Source organism: Lontra canadensis, unplaced genomic scaffold (genome assembly GCF_010015895.1).
Source record: "Lontra canadensis isolate GAN:19392208 unplaced genomic scaffold, GSC_riverotter_1.0 scaffold292, whole genome shotgun sequence".
Taxonomy (NCBI): Eukaryota; Metazoa; Chordata; class Mammalia; order Carnivora; family Mustelidae; genus Lontra; species Lontra canadensis.
This window is the reverse complement of record NW_022631286.1, coordinates 26392-50738: the sequence shown is the minus strand read 5'-3', so window position 1 is coordinate 50738 and position 24347 is coordinate 26392. Positions and strand designations below refer to the sequence as shown.

At 38.5% G+C, this 24347-nt stretch overlaps 1 protein-coding gene across 12 annotated transcripts in view; it reads left to right on the top strand.

Moving 5' to 3' along the window:
• Window positions 1-24347, top strand: part of LOC116862662 (tubulin polyglutamylase TTLL5) — a 144955-nt gene that overhangs the window by 101042 nt on the left and 19566 nt on the right. For 5 of the 12 annotated variants that reach the window (XM_032850023.1, XM_032850019.1, XM_032850020.1 and 2 more), the window contains 8 exons: window positions 1942-2062; window positions 4749-4895; window positions 6008-6111; window positions 8942-9069; window positions 12390-12473; window positions 13080-13481; window positions 14174-14197; window positions 21965-22152. In XM_032850023.1, the coding sequence (XP_032705914.1) occupies window positions 1942-2062; window positions 4749-4895; window positions 6008-6111; window positions 8942-9069; window positions 12390-12473; window positions 13080-13481; window positions 14174-14197; window positions 21965-22152 (1198 nt within the window). The remainder of the gene's footprint in view (window positions 1-1941; window positions 2063-4748; window positions 4896-6007; window positions 6112-8941; window positions 9070-12389; window positions 12474-13079; window positions 13482-14173; window positions 14198-21964; window positions 22153-24347) is intronic. The other 7 variants (XM_032850024.1, XM_032850022.1, XM_032850016.1 and 4 more) reach the window with 4 other exon arrangements.

Below are 24347 nucleotides of genomic sequence, written 5' to 3'. Positions count from 1 at the left end.
TAGAAATAAATTATTTCTTCATAAATCTCAGGGATCTGACTTTCAGTGAGTAAACTGTTGCAGTTGCCTGGTGTGTTAATGCAAATCAGTGGTTTTCAGACTCTGTTGCCTCGAGCTACCCATCATCCCGTGGGGCATCTCCATGGCTACTGAGAGGTCTCAGGGAGGTCATGGCAAGGATTCGAGACTCTCAGCCCTAGCCTTTAGTTGTGTAGTTTTTATACTAAGGATCCATATAAGCTTAATTTAAAAAAAAATAGGGGTTTCTTTGGTATAATCATTCTAGTTTTCATTCTTTCATCTTTTTGGGTTTGTTGCATATGACTAGCTGACCAATGTGTACAGTACCTTAAGGCCAGTCCCAGAATGAACAAACCCAGGTTGTTTCAAGAAGGTTTATAGAAATGAAAAACACAGTACTTGTTCATTTGATCTGTGGCAATGATTTGCAACAAAATAATGGTTGAAATCTCAACCTCCAAGGGATAATTCCCTATCCAAAAGACCTTTATGTTTTAGCGTTAGAGGAATAGTTAAATCAGATATTCTGCACTTTGGAGGTGTCTGAAACATGCCATTTCTACCTCATTCGATAGCAAGTGAATTTGTGAACCAAAATTAAGAATCTTTTTCACTTGTTTTGTCATGAAAAGAATCTCTTGTGGAGAGAAGACTTTTGGGAATGGTTGAGGGGAAAGTGGGATGTGGTCTCCAGGTGAACAAGAGTGTAAGTGTTGCCCTTGTTGAGAAACATTCGAAAATTTAAATTTGTTTCTTCAAAATCATATTGTACTCCCATAAACTCTCCCCATTAGTAAAAAAGATGTAGCCTGCCTTATATTTTATGCTCTGAAGATCTTCTCTATTAAACTCTCAAGAGCAAATCTACTTCTCAACCTGATTCCCCTCCCTTTCAGTCCCTCCACCACAAACATAGAAGTTAGACCTAGATCTTCTTACGCTGTCCACTTCCCTCTGGAGAAGTCCTTCATCCTAACTGTGGAGGAGCAGTGAGTAGAAAGCATTCAGTGATTGCATGTGTGAGGGCTGTAAACAGAGTTTGTGTTGGGCCCTAATCTTCGCTGATGTAATTTTGGCTGTAGTGTCAGAAGGCCGATCAGCTGAAGTAACCAAAATCTGTCCTGAAGGAAAACAGATCTGCTACAATTAGCAGCTGAAGTGAAAATCATCAGTGCGTCTCTGGTATTTCTGCCTTCTAAGCCATAGCTTGAACAGATTTCCTTATTTCCAACCTAGACCACCAAGCAGAAATGTGCTGGGTTTTTCAGTGATGTCGCTGAGGTGCTCATTACTATATGTAAAGATTTCTTTTTCCCACTGAACATCTGGGCCTGTCCTAGCCTGTCAGTTCATCTATGCCAAACTCTGTTGGACCTCACTCATTTGTTCTGGGCTCCAGCCATTCCTGTCTTGTAGTTGAGAAAAGCATGACCTTAAAAATTTGGTCTCAAAAGTTCCTTTGTAGGATTTATCTATTTCCTGCATTGGAGGCCTTTGCACACCAGAAATATTAGTTGCCATATCAAAAGCATACTTTTGTCCCAAATGATAAGTATATAAGGGCCTCCATGTTCTTGTGAAGGTTTAGTACTTTTCCTGTCCCATTTCCCCCAAGGAAGTTGTTAAAAAGTTCAGAGATAAGGTAAAAGAGTAGGAAACCTGATTTCCTATTCTTGTTTGATTTTTTTCCTCCCACATTAGTAATAGAGAAACTAAATAGGATTCTTTAATAGAAAAAAAAATCTCATATACTCTGTAGAAGGAATCTTTATAGTCATATGATTGCATAATGGGCTTCATTTGTCTCTGCCATCCTAACGGGATGATTGTCACAGTCCACTTCGAGTGAAGCAAGTACGTATTTGGTAGGCTTACCATTCTGTCTCATAACAAACACTATGTTGTTTTGGATTTCTATAGCAAAGTGCAGGCCCGGATAGCATTCTCTGCCTATCTCCAGCATGTTCAAATTCGCCTGATGAAAGACAGTGGAGGTCAAACGTTCAGTGCCAGTTGGGCCGCCAAAGAGGATGAACAGATGGTGAGACTCTTCTTGCTGGAACCTTTTTACTTGCCCTCTTTCTTTTCTTCTTTTTCTTCTTCCTCTTCCTTCGCCCCACCCCAATTAGGGTAAAGAGCAATATAGTCTTGTGGTGAAAGAGTTGTTCCACACTGTAGATTACAGATTTCCCTTACTTTAACGTGATGTAAATCTTTGATCTGGGGCCACGTTTATCACACCATGTTGAGGGCATCGGTTTATTTTATGCTAAAAATGGAAATTGGTTGCTCATTAGATGTCAGGCCCTGTCCAAAGCCCTCAGAAAGAACAGTAATTTAGAACCCTTTAACTCTGCAATTTCCCCATTGCATTAACTCTTTGACGTGGGCACCGTCATCCCATTTTGTAGCTGAGGTAACAAAGACCGAGAGCAGGGATGTAATTTGCCTCTTGTCCCACAGCTTGTGTGGGGTGAGACTGAAACTCGCACTCACAGGTTACGATTGTACAGTGTTTGCTCTTCCCTTGTTTCCATGCATCACAAGGCATTTGTTTTCTGTCCTGAGGGGGTCCGGTTAGCCCCGTGAAAGTCAACACTTTGTCGTAGGCTCCCTGAGAATGTACCGTCCTCCATTTTAACATTAATTCTCTAGTAGTTGAAGTTTTATAAAGTTGTGGAAACAAACCGTGTAGTAATGTTTGCTGCCTATCAGTCATTTGAACATGCCTAGGATTTAGTATTCTAGCAAGGTGTTTCTTTTTGAATTGGAAGGACCGGGAACTTCATGTTCTTCGTAAGGTCAACACTTGTAGAAGAATCCACAGCCCTTCCATAGCCTTTGACCACAGGGATCAGTTCCCCACAAGAGAGAGACCTTTAAAGCTTGAGAAAGCTGCATCCTTTGTCCAACTCAGTGGTGACCCTCCCATAATTTTCAGTTCTCCACATACAAGAAGCATACTATGTGCCAGGCTTATTGTAAAAACACCATGGAAATCGCAGAAAACAACCTGTGAATTTAAAGTAGTCTGTACAACCCAGAGATAAAACCTTGTGTGTTGTGAATAATCCTTCAACCATCAGTGGAAAATGTTAGCTCTGCTCTTTCCAAGTGGAAAATTGAAACTGCCTTTTTGAGAGTCAGTTTGTCTGCTCCACGGTGAAAAAATAATGTTTTAGTGTAATAGCTTAAACCACCTGATAGTAAAGACAGCAGAGTAGAACCGTGAAATCCAACCTGTGGTTATGAGGCTGTTCCTTCATGCTGGAGTAAATTGGCACCAAAGAACAATGAACCAAAATCACATTCAGGAATTAAAAAAAAAAAAAAGCTCAGAATAGAATAACTCCTGCAAGCGCTGGCTTGGAACCCACATAGGATTTGGGGGCAGCGGGGGGTTACGAGAATACTTAGGATCATCACTGCAAAACTTAATACCAGTTCTGTGCATTCCTGTTTGAAAATCTAGCTGGAGAGCTACCCTAAGCCCTCCCTTCCCTGATAACTGCAGCGGGGGGCGGTCTTGACAGGGAAGGTAAGGGTTAGGATTGTCTTCTCTGCCCCAGGTTAGGGTTAGACATTCTTTATCACAGAACTCACAGGGGGCACGTCCATAGAAGGTCCTCAAACCTATCATCTTAAGGCAATTTTAACATGTTGTGGGGGCGTGAGGAGGGAAGGAACAATTCTCTTTAAGGCCCTTGGTCTCACAAAATCTCTCTTGGAAGCATTTGTTGTGCTGTGAATGATCTGATTGGTATCTGTTGAGATTTCAAAATCCTTGGCCCCATGTCAAGGGAGATGTACTCTTTGGACCCCTTAATGACTTTCCTCTGTGCCCCTCCCAACCCCCTTTCCCGTGGGGAAGGGAAAAAGAAGCCACCACCTCTCACGTATATACAGTATTGGTTCGTTCTTTTTCTTTATCACTACACTTTCTAAACGAGCGGTTTCTGTTCTTGATTACCTGTGCTCTCCTTGGCCTCTTCTTCCTATTCCTTTTCCTTCCTTCAAGTGTTCTCTTGAAGTTATCTCACAATGGCCAGATCCACAGCCTTGTCTTGGTCCTGGGTCTTCTCAGCTCTGGTCTCTTGGAAGCTTTTGACATGGGGCCGTTAAGTCCCTTGGCTTCCATGACACTCTTTTCTCCTAAGGCTTTGTTTTTGTTTTTGTTTTGTTATTTTGTTTGGTTTGGTTTGGTTTGGTAAATTTCTGGTGTTTCTGCCATGGGTTTTTTGTTTTTGTTTTTCTGATTCTTCCTCCTCTTTCCTATCTCTAAGTATGAATATTTCTGTTTCTTTCTCTGCCTTCTCACCTTTGATGATTTCATCTGCTCCCATGGTTTTAATTTCCACTGTCTATCCTTGAAAGCTACTTCCCCTAAGTAGCTCTCTCTGATCAACCTACTAGCAGTGGTATCCGCACATTGAATTATTATGGCACTATTGGCATGTGAGTTGTGGTACTTTTACAGTTACTTCTCTAATATATAATTATTTGCGTACATAATTCTTTTGATTTTCTGATTGTCAGCTTATTGAGGGAAGAGTAAGTTTCTTTTGTCTCTCTGTCTCCTTCTTATACCTAATGCTTTTCCTCTGGGTCTTATTTGTTGAAATGTTCAGTGTACCTTTTCTCATATCTCCATTGGGTAAACCCTTCCTAGCCTGTCTTCTGGTGCTTAGTACAATCGCTGTTTTCTTTTCCCCGACAACTCTTAATAGGAGCTAGTGGTTCGCTTCCTTAAACGAGCATCCAGTAACCTCCAACACTCACTGAGGATGGTACTACCCAGTCGACGATTGGCACTTCTGGAACGCAGAAGAATCTTGGCACACCAACTGGGTGATTTTATTATTGTGTACAACAAGGTGGGTGGTTTTTCTTTCACTCGTGTGTTTTAGATTGCTATACCCTGTTAGCAGCAGGCTAGAAGCCTGTGTCCTGCTGGGTGGAGAGGTCCTTCTTTCTTCTAGTGTTGTCAGTCCTTGTGTGTAACTATTACAGGCAGCTGGACCTCACCCCTTAACCTAGCTGGTCTGTAAAGCTACTTACTACTTCTAAAAGCCCAGTGGCCATAGTTAATGCTTATCAAAAAGCATATTCCCTTTGAATGCTGTTGAGGCTGAGATGAACTATGGATTATGTGAGTTTGCATTATCATTATTATGCCTATAGACAGTGGTGAATTGACTATTTGAGAGCAAATTAACTGTGGATTTAATAGAATGACATAATCTTCTTTCCTGAGAGAGTTACACTTTCTATCCGAGAACATCTTAGACGGTGACATCATTTTACAACCAAGACTAGGAAATATACTACTTGGTTAGAATATTTTGCAAAGTATCTGCTGTCCAGAGGGTCTTAGAATGCTTTGGAAGTATCAGTATTTGGGAGAAAAAAGTATGGTCATTTAGCAGAAGGGAGAACTGAGGCCTGGAAATTTAAATGGCATTTGTAAGAATGTGTGGAATGATTAGTAGAATATCAGTATCCAAATCGATAGCTGCTATTTACTCCAGATCTGTTGAGAATTTTGAGATGTCTTTTATAAGTGAAGAATTTACTCAGTTTGGATGCTGGTATAGGAGTAACTTCCAAAACCTCTCTTTCCTCTCCCTAATTGTAACAAAATACAGTATATCTGTTGTCATATTGGTAAAGCTGCAAGTGTGAGCACAGATGTTACTAAGCTACTATAAAGTTCTTTTTGAATGGGTTATGTGGGCAGAAGGCAAAAACACGATACAAATTTATATTTATTCTGCAACTTTTATTTGGAAATTCCAAAATGTTTTATGAAATAATGGCAGAGAGTAATATATCAAATTTATAGGTGGCAAAAGTACATAGGGAAGTAAATGTCTTTACTCTAGAGACAAATGAACCCAGTGGTCATGAAACCAGCTGATGAAGTGTGCATTTATCAGGAGTCAGTTTTATCTTAATTGTTTTCTTGTGTGGGTTGGGGACTGGGTAGGAAACAGAACAGATGGCTGAAAAGAAATCGAAGAAGAAACTCGAAGAAGAAGAGGAAGATGGGGTGAATACAGAAAATTTTCAGGAGTTCATCAGACAAGCAAGGTAGAAGATATCCTTGATTAATAAAAATTATCCTACTTTATCTGCCATACTGCCTCGTTCAGTTCTTAATACTTCCTTGTTTCTAACATATGGATGTGAGTAAAATCTCTCTCAGAATGAGAAAAAGAGTTCCATAGGCTTGGCCTCTCCGTATCTCAGTCAATTATGTTGTTGTTGTCATGGTTTCAGTTATCAAAACACTGCTGCTGGGTATTTGGGCTGTATTTCTAGACAGCCTTTAAAGTACACACCACTTGGAGTACTGAGAGAGCCCTTTGGAAAGTTGAAGTTAGAGGCTCCCAGTGTTTACTGGATCTGAATTTATCCCTGACCTACTGATGCAGTGGCGATGACCAAATTTTGCCTATGTTGAGTGGGTTGAGGAATTGGCAGTTTCTCAGCACTGTGAGGGTTACGCCTAATTTATATAAAATAGAACAAGTCCTTCATGAGTAGAGTTAGCCTTTAAGGATTGAAAATCTCAGCAGTCAGCTCTATCTTGATATAATTCAGTCAGGCCATTTTGTCCTTTTACAATATGTTTCCAAAGGAAGAGGTAACAAAGGCATTTCATTTAAAATTTTGTAAGACTCATACTGGAAGGCCTTTTTCTAAAACAGAGAGTCATACAAACTACTCAAATAAAGTGTAAAACATCTATACAATCCCATTAATTAGTCTTCAACCATCGAGGTCACTGTGGCAAGAAAAGCAGAAGAAAATTCTCTGTTGGTTTATGAAGTTAAATCAGATGGCGAGTTATCAGTGACCAAGATAGCATGATCTGTGTTTAAGACCTTGTGTAGACCTAAGTCTACACTTACAGCCTCACTATCGTGTGCTTAAAAACACACAGCAAACAAATACATCATTTTGTAGGAGTTTATAATAGTGTATTGTTATTTTGATGACATTCTTGGGTCTTGAATTGTATGACTGATAATTCAGGTACAGAAACAAAGCAAGAAATGATTTCTCATATCAACATTATACAAATAGGAAAGACAAACTAGAGTATGTTCAGAAAATGACTCTACTTTAAAAGATTAATTTTCAGTTCCTCCTAGGGGTCTTCAAGATCCTTACAATATAAACAAAGAAAAGGAAAGCCAACTTTTTTTGAAAAGTGGTGTATATTCCCTTACCAGGCCTAACTGGAGGCTAAAAGTGACTGACATGTACTAAAACAAGTGATACAGAGTTAGTGATCGAATATGCTGGAAGCTGTTTATTACTGTTGTACATTAAGTGTTGATTGTCGGAAATTTCTTCTAGCATTGGCTTATTATGTTTGAGGGGGTATATGGATACCTCCATCGAGGCCGGTAAATCCAGATACTTGCAGGAGTCAGACAAGGAAACACAGATTATGAAATGAGCAAAGGTAAAAGAGAGGAGGCAGCGAGCAGTTTGTATTTTGACCAGCCTGAACCTTTTCTTTTCCCTTTCTGTGAATGACACACAGAGTCATTCACACGTTTGTGACCTCAGCTGCGTATGGACCTTTAGTAGTTCCTTGAGGTCCTTACTATATGACACTTCGCTACTCTAGAGATGGTGAGGTTTACTCTGAGATTCGTAGAAGCAGTTTCCTAGGTTGTCATTACAACATATTCTCAAGATGGGATATAGGTCCTTTGTGATAATGCAGGACTATTTTTACCTATTCAAAGGCCGTGAATCTGGGATATAACTTGGCTCCAGCAAAAAGATGCAGAAAGCCATTGAGAACCTCCCACAGGTGTTAAAAAACAACAACAACAACAAAAAAAAACAAACAAAAAACCATGCATATGGGAGCATCTGGGTGGCTCAGTGGCTTAAAGCCTCTGCCTTCAGCTCAGGTCATGATCCCAGGGTCGTGGGATCGATCCCCACATTGGGTTCTCTGCTTATCAAGGGGCCTGCTTACCCCTCTCTCTCTGCTTGCTGCTCTACCTACTTGTGATCTCTCTCTCTCTGTCAAATAAATAAAAATCTTTAAAATTAAAAAATTTTTTAAAAATCCATGCATAATATGTTTACCGGAAGAGTCCTGTGGGCCCTCATCAAACTCCTTGTACTTTCCGTTTTGTGGATTTCATAAAGTGCGTACAATTTCAATATCTGAAGTGACCTAGAACCATCTAGTTCCATCTCCATCATTGTAGCAATGGTTAGGGAACTGTTCTGTGGCCTTCCTGGTAGGTCTCCTTATTTCGGACAGAAGGAATTAAAATGACGAGCGGCTCCTTTAGTGAACATACTTCAGTTATCTGAAAGTGGAGGGCAAACTGTGAAGGGCCAGATCATAAATATTTCACACTTTGTAGGATACCTATGATCTTCATAGCATGTTCTTCTCTAAAAAGATAAACACCGTTTGTAGCAGGAAGCCATACAAGAACATGTGTTGCTCATCAGTTTGCCAGTTTTGAGCTCGTAAAGTCTGTAGTTTATTGACTTCTGATATAGAACTTGGCTGCCCAATAGAACTTTCTGTGTTGTGGCTACCGAGTACATGAAATGTGACTAGTCTAACTGAGAAGAATCTTTAAATGTGCTTAATTTTAATTCACTTAAACTGAAATCATCATATATGCCTCCTGGCTACCATATCGGACAGTGCATCTCGAAAATTCACTTTGGGTTGAAGAAAGCCTTATCGTGTTGAAATTTTTCAGACTGCTTTGTTTGTATTCCTATGTAACCATCTACTAATAGGGAGTTTTCAGCTTGTACTCTTCATTTTCCCCTTCTCCAGCTGACTCCATTTCCAGAATAAAATCTAGTGGAAAGATTTTTCCAGAACAGCTTCCTGTTCTGACCATACTCTCTCTCCTTGTTTCAGTGAGGCTGAGCTGGAGGAGGTGTTGACTTTTTATACCCAAAAAAACAAGTCTGCAAGCGTCTTCCTGGGGACTCACTCAAAAAGTTCTAAAAACAGCAACAGTTATTCTGATAGCGGGGCAAAGGGTGGTAAGTATGACGGTTTATTAATGAAAAATAAGAAGAACAAGTGAAAAAATGAGACATGCCAAAGAGAGACAAGAATCCTGTGCCGCATGAGCACTAACAGACTCCAAGATGGTGAACTTCTGTAGCGTGGGGGTTGGGGCTGAGGGGGCATTCCATTTTTGTCCTCAAAACAAGAGGAACATGGTCCTTTTTTAAAATTTTTTCATGAAAATTAACAGCAGAGAGCTTTCAAAACAAGCTAATAATAGCTAACATTTGAGTGCTCATATTACTATAATCTGCTGGATGTCATCTAATTTTTTTACTTTTAAAAACTATATGGAGTGGGTGGAATTACTCAGTTTCTTTTCAGATGAGAAAACAAAAGCCGAAAGTGACGGAGTAACTTGCCCAGGAGTCCCCTTCATAGTGCAGTGGGATGGGAATTTGAACCTTCTTTGGCCCCACTCAAGGCTTATGCTCTTCATCTGTGCTCTTCTGCCTTTCCTAATGGTTATTTCCCATTCTTAAGTTTTTTACTTCCTCTGGCTTAGCTGCATTGGCATTTGGGGCAGAGGAATTATTTGTTGCGTGGGACTATTCAATACCTGGTGGGATGTCTAATATCCTGAATCTCACATCCTAAATGCCTTTAGCTTTCTTCAGTCACTGTGATAGCCCAGGATGTTCCCACGCATTTCTTTTTCTTTTTTTTTTTTAAATATTAACGCACACTTTTTTAAAAATTATATTAAAATCAGGCAATGGTCTGACAATAAAAAGGCTGCTTATGGAATACTGTTATGTTCAACTTTAATTACAGGATGTTAAATCCTTAGAACTAAGATATCCCCCAGAAAAAGATTAATGGAAACATCGATTGCTTTTTCAGACTTGATAGTTGCTGCTTCAAAAGGTGGTTTTATATAAACACTAAATAAAAAAAAAACCCTTTAGAACACAATGAATCGCTTTTATTTCGGTATGCATCCACATCTCAGCATTTAGTGGTCCTGAACAAAAAAGTAGAAAAATGCAGCAATTTGCCAGGAAGTCAAGCCCGCCAATTTCGGGGATCTGCTTTGCACACCGAGTTCTTAATCCCTGCTGAGGACCGAGAGAAAAGAGCTCCCTGCGGGGGAACTCGGTGATTGGGGATTTGGGATTAATGTGGACCGAACTCTGTAGCTCATGTCATCTGATCTAAAAAATAGCAGTGATGTTCTGTTATAAACAAAGCTCTGTGCCTTAAAGTAAGATTCATTTAAAATCTAGATGGGAAGCATAAGACAGGAAATCTACACCAATTCTGTCGGTATGCTAAGCACTAAATTCAAAGACAGAGACTCGTTCCCTGCTGTTAAGACTACCATAGTCTGATGTGGGAATAGTGAGGATAATTGGTCATTTAAAACATGGAGTGAGGGGTTCCTGGGTGGCTCAGTGGCTTAAAGCCTCTGCCTTCGGCTCAGGTCATGATCCCAGGGTCCTGGGATGGAGCCCCGCATCGGGCTCTCTGCTCAGCAGGGAGCCTGCTTCCTCCCTCTCTCCCTGCCTGCTTCTCTGCCTACTTGTGATCTCTGTCTCTCTGTCAAATAAATCAATAAAATCTTAAAAAAAATAATAAAAAGTGGAGTGAGTTTTCCCAAACAAATAGGGTAAAAGCCTATTTATATTGAGGTCACTGTATAATCGAATATTTCTAGAAGTCCCAGCCCAGCCCTCTTTGAACAGTCCTAGCTTATCTAAGTTCTGAAGTTGATTCATCTGTTTTTTCATTCCTTCTACGCATTTCTTCCGAGCACCTGTTGTGTGTCAGACATTGTGATGGATGCTGGGTAAAAAGTGACCAAGGCTGTCGTGGTACCTTGACTCATAACGTTTCTTGTCTAGTAGATAGAATTGGGTGCGTAAATGTAGGAAGAAGGTTGGTGGAAGCTCTGAAAAGCTCCTCTAACAGTTCTTACAATGAGGTTGGGGTAAAGAAAAGCTCGTTAACCTAAGGAGATGAGGGTCTACATTGGCGTCCAGATAGTGATTTTTCCCTGGGGAAGCCCTGTGGGGAAGCCCTGACAGCATCTGTTTGTACATATGGGTCCCTGGAAATTCTGGAGTTCATGTATTAAGGATGACCTCTACATAAGAATATCTAGACCTATCTAGACCTATCAAGAATAACTAGAAAGGCAGTAGGAAGGCCTCAATCCAGGAAACCACACTATGACATCTGGTAGCATCTGGACTGATTTCAAACATGAGCAAACACGTGTGACAGTATCACTATGGCTGGTGGTGACACACAGAAAATAATCCCTACGTCCTTATTCTTTCATTCTGAAAGATGGTGTGTAAATTGGCCTTTCTTGAGTTTTTATATGAACTAGCCCTGACAAAAGATTTTGGAATATTTCTGCAAATATGTGATTAGCCCTGGCTGTCTTGTTTCACAATTCTGTGGTAGAAAAGAAAAAAAAAAACAAAAAACAAAAAAAAACAAAACTAGTTTATTAGAGTGGAATTTATTTTATTAGAGTGATTTTGTCATGAATGTACTGATCACCCTATCTCAAATAAACTCACTCGGCTTGCTCCGGTAAAACTTAGACGTTCACTTGCAGATCCAGAGCTATTGTGGGAGCCTGGGTCGCTCAATCAGGGAAGCGTCCCACTCTTGATTTTGGCTCAGTTGTGATCTCAGGGTGATGAGATAGGGCCCCGGGCCTTGCTCTGTACTGGGTGTGCAGCCTGCTTCAGATTCTCTCTCCCTCTCCCCCTGCCCTTATCCCCCCACCACTCTCTCTCAAATAAATAAATAAAAAGACACAAAGTTCTGGTAGTATTCAGGTATCGTGCCAACAAATATTGGGGCTGTTCTATCTTGGTCATTGCACTACTCCATACGATTTCTTTATTCCAGTGGGTACCACCGACAACCTGGGTTTCTTAGTTTCCCTAGTTTGAATTCCTGGTAGAGGCATCTGACTGCCTTTACTCTTACTCTTACTGTTACTCTTACTCTTACTCTTACTCTTATTCTTACTATTATTTTTTTTCTTTTCCAGGCATGTCCTAGCTTGTTGCCATCCATGGATGGCTGCCCTGGGTTTAAGTACTTTTCCCTGGTTCAGTTAGCTGGAATTGGGGTTGTGGATAGTTGGGAATCTTCTGACTGGTTGCCCACTCAGCAGGGCTGTAGATGTGGCCAGCCTTGGGAAAGTGTGGTGGGGTAGGCAGTGTTCCTGCGATCAATTAGGAGTTGTGTTATATTTTGGGAATAAAATTATATGTGGAGCATTTGATTAGTAGGAGAGCCTAAGCTCAGTATTTATCTTCTGTTTCAGATCACCCTGAGACGACAGAGGAAGTGAAAATAAAGCAGCCCAAACAGCAGCAGGCAACAGAAATTCACTCCGACAAATTATCTCGTGAGTGACTTCAAACCTTCCTAGATTTGCCGCTCTCTTATAAATCACTAAAAGGGGAGGAAAAAAGTCGTCAGATAGTAAATTATTCTAAAGCGCAAGGCATTACCCCAAAGAAGCTCCTTTTCTTTGTTCTTTCTCTTGACTTAGAATTTCCTTCTGTTTACTGATAACCTGTTTTCCTTCTGAGGAATTTTTCATTTTCTTAATATTTAGAAATTCTGAGCACTTTTTTTTTTTTTTTTCCCCCTAGAAGGGTGAAAAGCAGAGGGAGAGGAATTAGCTGTCATCACCAGAAACTTTTGTCTTAATGTGCTCACATTTGTAAAATGCCTGCTCTGGTTGATGGAGGTAGCCTCAACTCCAGCTTTTAGAAATTCTAGGACTAAAAGTAAACTGTTTCTGTTGCCAGGTTGTCTTGGTAGGCATAATTCATTAAGTTCATGATGCCCAGTCATTAAAGTCTCTATCTTTGATGATTTCTGTTTCATGCCATGATTATTTTGATGTTTAAAAATGTTTACTTCATGTTTTATAGAGATTATATGTCAGTTTTTCCTAAAATGATCTGTTTTGTTTTGTTTTATTTGTTTGTTTTTGTTTTAATAGGATTTACTACTTCAGCAGAAAAAGAGGCTAAATTAGTCTATACAAATTCTTCCTCTGCTTCTTTCTCTGGTCCTGCTGCTACTCTTCTGCAGAAAATTCCCAATACCCACTTGTCATCTATTATTACAACCTCTGACCTCTCAGCAGGGTCTGGCCACCATTCTTCTTTATCTCAGATTCCTCCAGCTATCCCCAGCATGTCTCACCAGCCAACAATTTTACTGAGCCCAGTCCCTGACAGTGCCTCTCCCTCCATACATCCTGGGACACAGAACGCACCAAGCCCTGCTGGCCTGCCACGCTGTCGATCAGGCAGTTACACCATTGGCCCCTTTTCCTCTTTCCAAAGTGCTGCACACATCTATAGCCAGAAACTGTCTCGTCCCTCTTCAGCAAAGGCAGGTGAGTGTGAGAAAATGAAAGGCAGCCTGTGATGTCAGCTTCTCCCCAGCCCTGATTAAAAAAAAAAAAAAAAAAGAAAAGAATGCCATCTCTTCCCTTTGCCTTTTCTTTTGAAAGATAAAGGGACACATGCATTGTTTTAAGGAAGAGTCTTGCATTTGGTCCAGTAGGATTCATCCATTAATACAAAATGAATCAGGATTTCTTTGAGATGCTGGATAAAGAGATGAATGACAAGGACCTTACAGTCTAGTCAGGAGATTTTCCATCACAGACCATCATAGACCTACAAGTGTGTTATATACATTCTTTCAGAGTAAATTGTTATTTTTCAAAGTATTTAAAGTCAAGTATGACCTGAATAAATAACCAAGGAACTCTTAAGGTATCTAACTTTAAATGAAGTAGGTAGACCCATATTATCAGTGAAGTTTTTCCCTCCATTTTTGATAACCGTTTTATTGAGATACAATCCATATACTGTGAAATTCACCACTTTAAAATGTGCAATTCAATGGTTTTTAGTATATTCACATCGTTGTGCAAGCAACACCACTGTCTCTTATTTTAGAACATTTTCTGTTTTAGAACATGTTTCTGTTCTGAAGAAACCCCATACCCTTTTGTAGTCAGTATCTGTTTTCTCCTTCCCCCAGCCCTGACAACCACTAAACTACTTTCTATCTCTGTAGATTTGCCTATTCTGGACATTCTATGTAAGTGGAATTGTATAATTAGTGGTGTATTGTGAATGACTTATTTCACTTAGCACAGCGTCTTCAAGGTTCATTCGTGTTGTAGCATGTATCAGTGCTTCATTCCTTTGTATGGCTGAATAGTCTTCCATTGGATGGATATACCATACTTTGTTTATCCATTTATCAATTGAGGGATATATGGGTTGTTTTCACTTAAGTGCTATTATGAATACTGCTGCTATTAACGTTTGTGTATGAGTTTTTGTGTGGACCTATGTTCTCATTTCTCTTGGGTATATACATAGCAGTGGAATCACTGGGTCATATGGTAGCTTCATGCCTTTTTTTTTTTTTTTAACTTCCAAACTGTTTTCTTTCAAAGTGACTACATCATTTTGGTTCCAGCAATGCATGAAGGTTCCTCCACATCCTTGCCAGCCAATACTTACTATTGTCTGTTTTTCTGATTTTATCTATTCTAGTGGCTTGGAAGTAGTGTCTCATTTTTGTGGTTATCATTTCCATTTCCCTAATGACTAATGATGTGGAACACTTTTCATGTGTTTTTTGGCCATCAGTAGACCTTCCTTGGAAATGTTTATTCAAATCCTTTGCCTGTTTTTAAATTGAGATACTTGGTTTTTTTATTGTTGAGTTATGTTCTTTATGTAGTCTGGATACAAGTCCCTTGTCAGATACATGATTTTGAAGTATTTTCTCCCCTTCTGTTGCTTATCATTTCATGTTTTTGAAGCACAAAAGCTTTTAATTTTTGATGACATCCAATTTATCTGTTTTTCTTTATGCTTATGTTTTTGGTATCATATTTGAAAAATTATTGCCTAACCCACAGTAACAAAGATTCATATGCATGTTTTTTTCTAAGAATTTTATAGTTTGAGTTCTTTCATTTAGGACTTTTATCCATTTTGAATTTAACTTCTGTGTAGGATGTGGCATAAGAGTCTAACTTCGCTCTTTTTCATGTATATATTCAGTTGTCCCAGTGTCCCAGTGTCCCAGTTCAACCATTTGTTGAAACAGTATTATTTCCCTATTGAATTGTTTTGGCATTCTTATCAAAAATCATTTAATCATGAATGTAAGGGTTTATTCTGGAGTCTCATTTCTGTTCCACTGATCAATATGTCTAGCCTTATGTCAGTACCACATTATCTTGATTGTTGTAGAATTATAGTAAGTTTTGAAGTCACCAAGAGTGATTCTTCCAATTTCATTCCTTTTTTCCATAGTGTTTAGAATATTCTGGATCCCTTGCATTTTCATACGAACTTTAGGATCAACTTGTCAGTTTCTGCAGAAATAGGCAGATGGGATTTGGATAGGATTGTGTTGAATCTGCAGATTAATTTGGCAAATGCCTTACCATTGGCCAAATTTAAACAGTTTAGTAATATCCATGTTAAGATGAGTTACAGCTAAGCTGTTTTGTAAATAGTCAATTTATATTTCTTAGTATCTGATTTCAAATGAAATGAATATTACGCAGCTTGAATCAGATATTGAATGTCTAATAAGTCATAACTATGAATATGGACATGTATGTGTGTGCTAATTTTGAGTGGTTATTCTTGAGACTTAATCTAAGATCAAGAGTAATAATAATCAATGATGTTCTGGTTTGAACTATTTTCTCCCATTTGAGAGAGATTAAGTAAGATCGTTGTCTCCAATACCTTGTGTTAATCAAAATTTTCTTTAAAAAACCTTCCTTTTTCACATTTTTCCCAGAGAGGGATAGGGAACAGCTAGTCAGTTCAAAATATTTTTAAATTTCTGTTGTAATTTATCCGTTGACCCACGGATTGTTTATAAGTGTACTGGTTAATTTTCAGGTAATCGGCGTTCTCTGCTTCCTGTAATTGTCTATTACGCTTATTTCCGTGGCGGTCAGAGAACACACCCTGAATGGCTTAAACAGTAGTAGACAACAACGTAATAAATGACGATAGTAGCTTCCGAGTGATTTGAGTTCAATTTGTCTGTGGTTATTGAATAGTTTGAGAGTGAGAGTAGGATATGATTTAACTTCTCACATTTTAAAGATAAATACACAGTATAAAATTTCAACGGTTCCCACCAAAAGAGTAAAAATATGGAAATTCTAAACCTTTTGGAAGAAGAAAAATGAAATGAGAAGGAAGCTTAGAAAAAGCAGGAGAAATGAAACTGAAAAGATAGCAAACCAAGTCCCAATGTCAAGAATCAAATAAATGTAAATGGGTTGAACTTGTTAGAAGAGTGTCGGGTTGAATTTTTAAAAAATCCAGATATGTGCTGTTTACCGGAGAGAGATACACCTAAAGAGAAGAAGAAGGAGTGGTTGAAATAAAAGGATAAAGAAAGAGGGGCACCTGGGTGGCTCACTGGATTAAGTCTCTGTCTTCGGCTCAGGTCATGATCTAAGGGTCCTGGGATCAAGCCCCGAATGGGGCTCTCTGCTCAGTGGGGAGCCTGCTTCCCCCTCCCCTCCCTGCCTGCTGCCCTGCCTACTTGTGATCTCTCTCCCTCTGTCTGTCAAATAAATAGATAAAATCTTAAAAAAAAAAATAGAAAAAGAAAAAAAGAAAAATGACTCGCTTTTTAAAAAAAGGATAAAGAAAGAAATGCCATGTAAATACCAACCAGAAGAAACATGGTATAGCTATATTAACATATGCTTAAATAGACTTTGAGGTAGAAAATTTTCTTACAGGTACAGACAGTAATTACATAAGACAAAAGGTAAAAGTTTTTTAGTTCAGCAGAAAGATAAAGCAGTTCTAAGTTCACCTAATAAAAGTAACTTCCAAATATAATATTTGTTCCAAAACAAAGACTGATACAAGTACATGAGTACATGTCTTAGTGGGAGATTTCTACATACTCCTGTCAGTACTGATAGACTAAACAGATTGTTTTAAATCAGCAAAGATAAAGAGGATTTAAACAAGTTGATCAGCTTTATCAGTTGATCATACATAGAACTGTGGATCCAATAATTAGAGAAGACACCTTTGTAAGCACTCATAATATATTCATAAAACCAATCATCCTACATCATTTAAGACAAATATCACAGAATTGGTATCATACAGGCACATTCTCTGTCACACTGCAGTTAAATTGAATGGCAATAACAAGTTATAGTGTATAACAAATCCTCATGAATTTCCGGATTAAAAAGAGTCAAACACTGGGTGTTGTACGGAGGTTTGAATCACTATTTTTATATCTGAAACTATCATTACAATGTATATTAACTAAGTGGAATTTAAATTAAAACCTGAAAAAAAAAAAACATAAAAAGCGTCAAGGAAGAAATCATAATGGAAATAAATGTAAAAGTATTAGAACTGAATGATAATGAGAAAACTGTGCATCTGAGTGTATGGAGCACAATGAAAGCATTATGAGGAGGGAAATTGACTGCCTTAAAAACTTTATTTGAAAGTAAAAGAGGCTGAAGATTAATTTCTAAGTATTTCAGACATTATAAAAACAAAACATCATAAATCTAAATAAAGAAAAAAATAATAAAGATAGGGCAAAAAAAATCAGAGAATTCAGAAATAAAGTACACTAGAGAATATCAAAGCCGGAAGTTCTTTGAAAACCCTAATAAGAATGACAAACCTCTGTTGAGACTGATCAAGAAAAGAGAGCAGACCCGGAGAAATAGTACAAGGGATGGAAAAGCTATAAAACATGCAAATATTGTGTAGGTGACAAAAGAATTCTTAACTGTTTTATTCCAATAAAACTGAAAACTTATAAAATGGACAAATAGAAAAGTATAACTTACATAAAAATGACTCAAGAAGATGAAAGCCAAGAAACTGAATGTGTTGTTAATACAGCATTCTTTATGCTCACTAAATGAGGTATTTTAGTAAGAAGTGAAATCCAGGGGTGTCTGGGTGGCTCAGTTGGTTAAGCATCTGCCTTTGGCTCAGGTCATGATCCCTGGGTCCTGGGATCAAGCCCTGCATTGGGCACCCTGCTCAGTGGGAATCTGCTTCTCTCTTTCTCCCTCTGCTACTCCCCCTGCTTGTGTTCTCTCTCTCTGTGTCAAGTAAATAAATAAAATCTTAAAAAAAAAAAAAAAAGATGAAAGCCTCAACAGTCCTGTAAATATTAAGATAATTGAAACAGTAGTTGAAAATCTCACAGAATTTGAGGCCCAGATAATTTTATAAGAAAGTTCTAACAGTCTTTCAAGGGGCAGATAATTCCAATCTTAAACTCTTCTCGAAAATGGGAAGAGAAAACAATATTCATCTCTTTTTGAATGCCTAGTTTTATCTTAATAACAAAACCAGTTGAGTATAGTATTAGGGAAATTACAGACCAGCTACATTTATGCACACAAATGCAAAAATTCTAATCAAACTATAAGCCAGCCAAATCTAGCAACGTATGAAAGAGGACACCGTAAACAAGTTTATCCAAGGAACACAGGAGGGGCTTAACATTAGAAAATGTATAACTGACATTTGTCACATCAGCAAACTAAAGGAGAAGAACCATATTCATCTTAGTAGATGCAGAAAAGAATTTGATAAAATTCCACACTCATTCATGATAAAGCTCTCCGCATACTAGGAAGAGAAGGAAGCCCTCTTGAGCTGAAAAAAGCTATCTGCCAAAATCCTACAAGAGGTATCAGTGTAAGTGGGGAATGTTAAAAGAATTCTTTTTAACATTAAGAGCCATAAAAAGATGCCCACTAATATTGCTTCTATTTAATGTTTTACCAGACCCAGCATAGTAAAACCAAAGAAATTAAAAACATAAGGATCAAAAAAGAGGGAATAAAATTTGCTTATTTGCAGAAAATACATTATCTGCATAGAAAACTGAAAGCAATCTACAGATACATTTTAGAAATAGTTATCTTAGCAGTATAGATGGCCACAAGATCAATATTAAAAATCAGTAGCTTTTTCTGTATATTAACAAAAAAGAGTTAGAAAGCAATTTTTTTGTAGTGTGGTTAAATTTATATAAAATTTACCATTTTAACTACTTTTAAGTTTTTGTATATTTCTTTTAAGTCTACTTAATTTTTTTTGTTATGTTTATAAGTTTACAGCTCAGTGGCATTAAGTACATTACATTGTTGTGTAAGAGTCACCACCAAGGAAACAATAAATTTAGGAATATAATTTAGGGATAAATTTAGGAAAGGAAGGAAATTTTACAAGGCTTTTTGAGGGACATTAGAGAACACCTAAATAAAATAGAATAAATAGCCTAATGTGCATGGATGGAAAGAGACAGTGTCCTAAATGTTTCAGTTCTCATCAGATTGATCCCTAGGTTCAATACAATTCCAACCAGAACCTCAACAGGTCTGTTGTTACAGTTGACAAGCCCATTCTAAATGTCCAGTAGTGAGAACCTACGAAAGAACAAAATAAGGTGGAGGAACACCTTATTATGACTTATATGAAGATATAATAACTAATGGGCCGCCTGGGTGGCTCATATGGTTAAGCGTCTGCCTTCAGCTCAGGTCACAATCTCCAGGTCCTACAATGGAGCCTCGCATCTGGCTCCCAGCTCAGCAGGGAGTCTGCTTCTCCTTCTCCCTATGCCTCTCCCCCTGCTTGAGGTCTCTCTCTGTCTCTGTCTCTGTATCTCTTTCAAATGAATAAATGAAAAAAAAAGCTAAAAAGAAAGATATAACTAAGAGAGTGTAGTTATAGACAAATGGACTAATAGAAAAGAGCAGGAAGTTAGAGACACACAGATACATATTCTGTGTTTGATACATATCCAAGATGGCATTGTGTATAGTGGAAAAGGAGGGGTTTCTCAATGCATGGTACTGGGATGATTAGTTAATAACAAAGAGGGAAAAAAGAAATCAGGTCACTGACTTACACTCTGTGTAAAATTAATTTCAGATGCAAAACTTAAAATTTCTGTAATAAAATAGGAGCACCTGGTTGGCTCAGTTGGTTAAGCATCTGACTCTTGATTTAGGCTCAGGTCATGTTCTCAGGGTCATGAGATTGAGCCCTATATCAGGCTCTTGAGTTCAGCAGGGAGTCTCTGGGAGATTCTCTCCCTACCCCACTCCCCGCACTTGGGCGCATGCGTACATGCATGCACTCACTCTCCTTCTCTCTAAAATAAATAAATCTTTAATAAAATCTTCTAGGATAAAGTAAGATTATCTTTAAGATTACAGGGTATGGAGCAAGTGAAAACATAAGGAAAACTTCCATAAATCAGTAAGAAAAAGATAACCCAATAGAAAAATGATCAGTGGTATCAGAAAAGAGATAACACACACTTAGCATCATGGTCAATCTGTGAATGTAAATGGAGACTACAAGGAGATTTTTACCCCCTTAGAAGTGGGAAGAATTAAGATACTTGACAACACTAAGTGTTAGAGGGGACGTGGATCAGCAGGAACTCTCATATTTTACTTATGGGAGTGTAAAAAAATGCCACTTTGGTCTTAACACATAAATTTAAAGATTTATGTACTCTGTGATTCAACAATCCCATTCTTCGGCATACATACAAGAGACGTTCTTTCACACATTCACCAAGAGATGTATTCAAGAGTGTTCACCGCTGCACTGTTTATAATAGCAGTAAGCTTGAAGTAACCAACACACCCACTGATGGGGCAAGAGAAGAATAAGTGGTAGTGTACTTGCAAAATGGAACACCAAGCCGCAGGTAAATTAATGCATTTTAGGCTATGCTTAGCAAGGATGAATCTTGAAAGTATGGTATTGAATGACAAGAGTGTATCTCAGGAAACTGCTACTATAAGATACCACTTTTGTAGAGCTTAACACCAACCAAAATTACCTAGTATTTTGTTTATGCATACACACACACATGCACACAAATACATTACTGAAGATATTTTTTAAAAGGAAGGGAATGAATGAATGACGATAAGGGATGTCTCAAGAGAATCATACAGTTGATGTATATTCAATGGTAATATGGTTTTTGAGTTGGGTAGTAAGTTCACGGGTTCATTATAGTATTCTCTATAATTTACACATCTGTTAAACGAAATTTTCTATGTATCACACAATAAAGTAAACATGAAACAGTTAACAGATTTTTATAAAGCAGTGTCACCAAATTGTATATACCTATGATCACAGTTATATAAGCATTAAGCCAGAAAGAAAACATGTTACAGTGTTTTCTAGGTTAAATTTTTTTTTCCAGTGAGATGTGTGACTTTAATCATAGAAAAAATATGAACCTTGATTTTATATTAAATAATTTCTTTTTGCCAGAATTTCAGTGCTCAAAAATAATAGAACTCTGATACTATAGTTGGAAGAAGAGCATTTAAGTCTGAAAGGAAAATGAGTCATTTCATCAATAACAGATTATTGCTGCTTTTCTAATTACACTGTTTTGCTTTCATCTGTTGTCCCTTTTGAGCTTGGTAAGAAGGTGGGTTATTTGACCGTGGATGACATAGACGACTGACAAGTAAAGTCCCATTACAAGAAATATTAAGAATTATACTGGGTTTTAAAACTACGCTTTTTTATTCATCAAAATTAGTGAATTCTAGGAGTGGTTTTTTCCCACTGCATATGATGAAATCTGGTGTGCGTGAAGCTTTCCCGGTAAACGAAAACATGTTGATAAATGCTTGCGACAAGTTGTCAGAGATCCCTGGGCTTCCGTAAAGTATCTGTTGGCTGAGATTTCTCTGTCCTCACCCTAAGTTTTTCAGGGCTTATTTCCTAAGAGGGTAAAAACTTTTCTCTCTTTTTTTTTTTTTAGCAGGCTCATGCCATCCAAACAAGCCGCACTCAGGAATGGCTAAAACACAAAGAGAGGGAGAAGATGGGTCTCTGTACAGCAGACGGTATAACCCAAGCATGGTCACGGCCGAGCTGCAGCGGCTGGCTGAGAAGCAGGCAGCCCGCCAGTATTCCCCATCCACCCACATCAGCCTCCTCACCCAGCAGGTATGGACAGTTGGGGAGCCAAAGAGCTCTTTGGTTCCAAGGATCGCATTAAGGACAGGGGACTCTGTCTTTTCCTGCCTTTGCTCATTTCCTGTATGCTGCTGCTTGTTGAAGGAGTATTAGTTGGGGTGAGCTAAAGAGTGTTCCTCTTCATCTTTAAAGAAAATGAGCTTCTGTTACAGGTACTCCAAAGTTAAGTCTGCTCCTAACTCTGATGTACTCATTTCATGGATAAACTGACTTGAATGTTCAGCTGTCAAAGAGACTTTTAAAGGATCTTTAAAAATAACCTCTCTCTTTAGTAAAATTTTCCAGTGAATTCTCATTTTAGAAATCTTTTTACCAGAATGCCATAACATTACCTTTTTTTTTTTTTTAAACTATACCACCTTTCATCTCTTGCTCTCAGGATGTGTTATGGCTACTGACTGGTAAAATATTTCAGTACACCTTTAGTCAACACATGTCATTCTCCTCATTTTACAGATGGGGGAAACTGAGGCTGAAAGAAGTGATACAATCAGGGTCATTTGGGAAGCTGGGTGGATGGAAATAGATACCACATTGTTGACCTTAAGTATAGATACAATAACAAGCCTACAACACAATGAAGTTAGATGAAACTTCTACAAGAACTTTGGGATTGTTTTTGCCCTCCTTGCTGATCGTCTTCATGGTATTTAACCAGAAGTCGAAGCCGTATCTTCTCCCTTTCCTTAATGCAAAATGGCATCAAAGTCCTCCTAAGAAATTACTATAATTTAACTCCACAGTTACATTTTGCTATCTCTCTGCCGCAGAGTCTTAATTAGTGGCAACTCTGTAAAGGTGATCAAGTCTAGGAAAAAGCGAAGCTGAAAATGACTATGAGCACATGTTAAAAGTAGGCAACACACTGCTCCCTGGTGGTGCCCTGCTTCTCAGTATGAAATTTAGAACCAAAATTAAAGGTAAGCTTAAGCTTTACTTCAGCCTCATCCCAGTGTGTGAGGCTGTAATGAATATTCTTTTTCAAATCCCTGATCATTTGAAGGGAGTAGATGAGGAGGCCTGATTTGAAATAGGAAGCAAAGAATCTTATGAGAGCAGCTTTGAGACTTGAGCGGGTGGACGAGGTAGATTTTACAGATAGAGTGATAGGAGGAAGGTACTAGAATGTTATGACGATGATAGAAGAAGAAGGAATTTTGAAATGTGAAGTGGGTGTGAAGAAGGGAGAGGGCCAGTGGTCTGCTACCCGTTTTTCGCTGGGTCACTGACAAGAGTCTGTGTTCCCAGTTTATAAATGAGCAGCTAGAAGCAACAAGACATTAGGAAATTTTCTTTGCAGTCATAGTAAAAAACATAGCCAATATTAGTGTTTACATATTTTCAGCTTCTGTCATTTGGTAAGCTGCAAAGCTTGCAAAATGACATGATTCTGATCCTCTGGAACACCAGGGAGATTGTATTCTAATTCAAAGTCATTTCCTTCAGTCCATCTTTCTTGTCGAAGGAGAGCTTCGGAGCCAGAGAATTAAAAGTCCATCAGACTCCTGTACGTAGGAATCTGAACTTACCATTAGATGTCAGTCTTAACTTTTAGAGTCTGGTAAGAGGGTGGTTGGTGCTCCGGACAGTACTGAGGGAGGGGCTGGAGCCTGGAATAAGCAGGGTTGGCTGGGGAAAGCAAGCTAGACCAGCCGTCTGCAGATCTGTCTTCCACCACCACGGACCAGCTGTTGATCTCGGACAGGTCACTCAACTTCCAACCTAAGGGTCTTCTCTTGTTGTTGGAGTGAATACATTAGGCTCCTGAGGATACTATGCAAAAACTACTTTGTAAAGTCTAAATATCAGATATTTGGAAAATATTGGTATTTCTGCCATAAAAGGCTTTCAATAATAACTTATTTCTAATGTGATTCAAAAAAGTAGTTTTTAGATAAAATATAGTGTTACCCAAATGAACTTGGTTATTGAAAAGCTCAATTACATGTTTTCTGGGTCCTTCCCCTCAGAGCAAGTAATTCCTTAATTTGGAATTTGGAAAATTCTTTTATCCTTCTTCTAGCAAATAATAACCTGTTACAATGGCTTCATAGGGGCTCTGGCCCATGTGTTTACTAGTGGGCGTGCAGACCCAAAGTGGGGGCTGTTCTGCCTTCTCTCTCAGCTTGGGCCATGAAACCTTCATGGCAGATTCATCAGAAGCA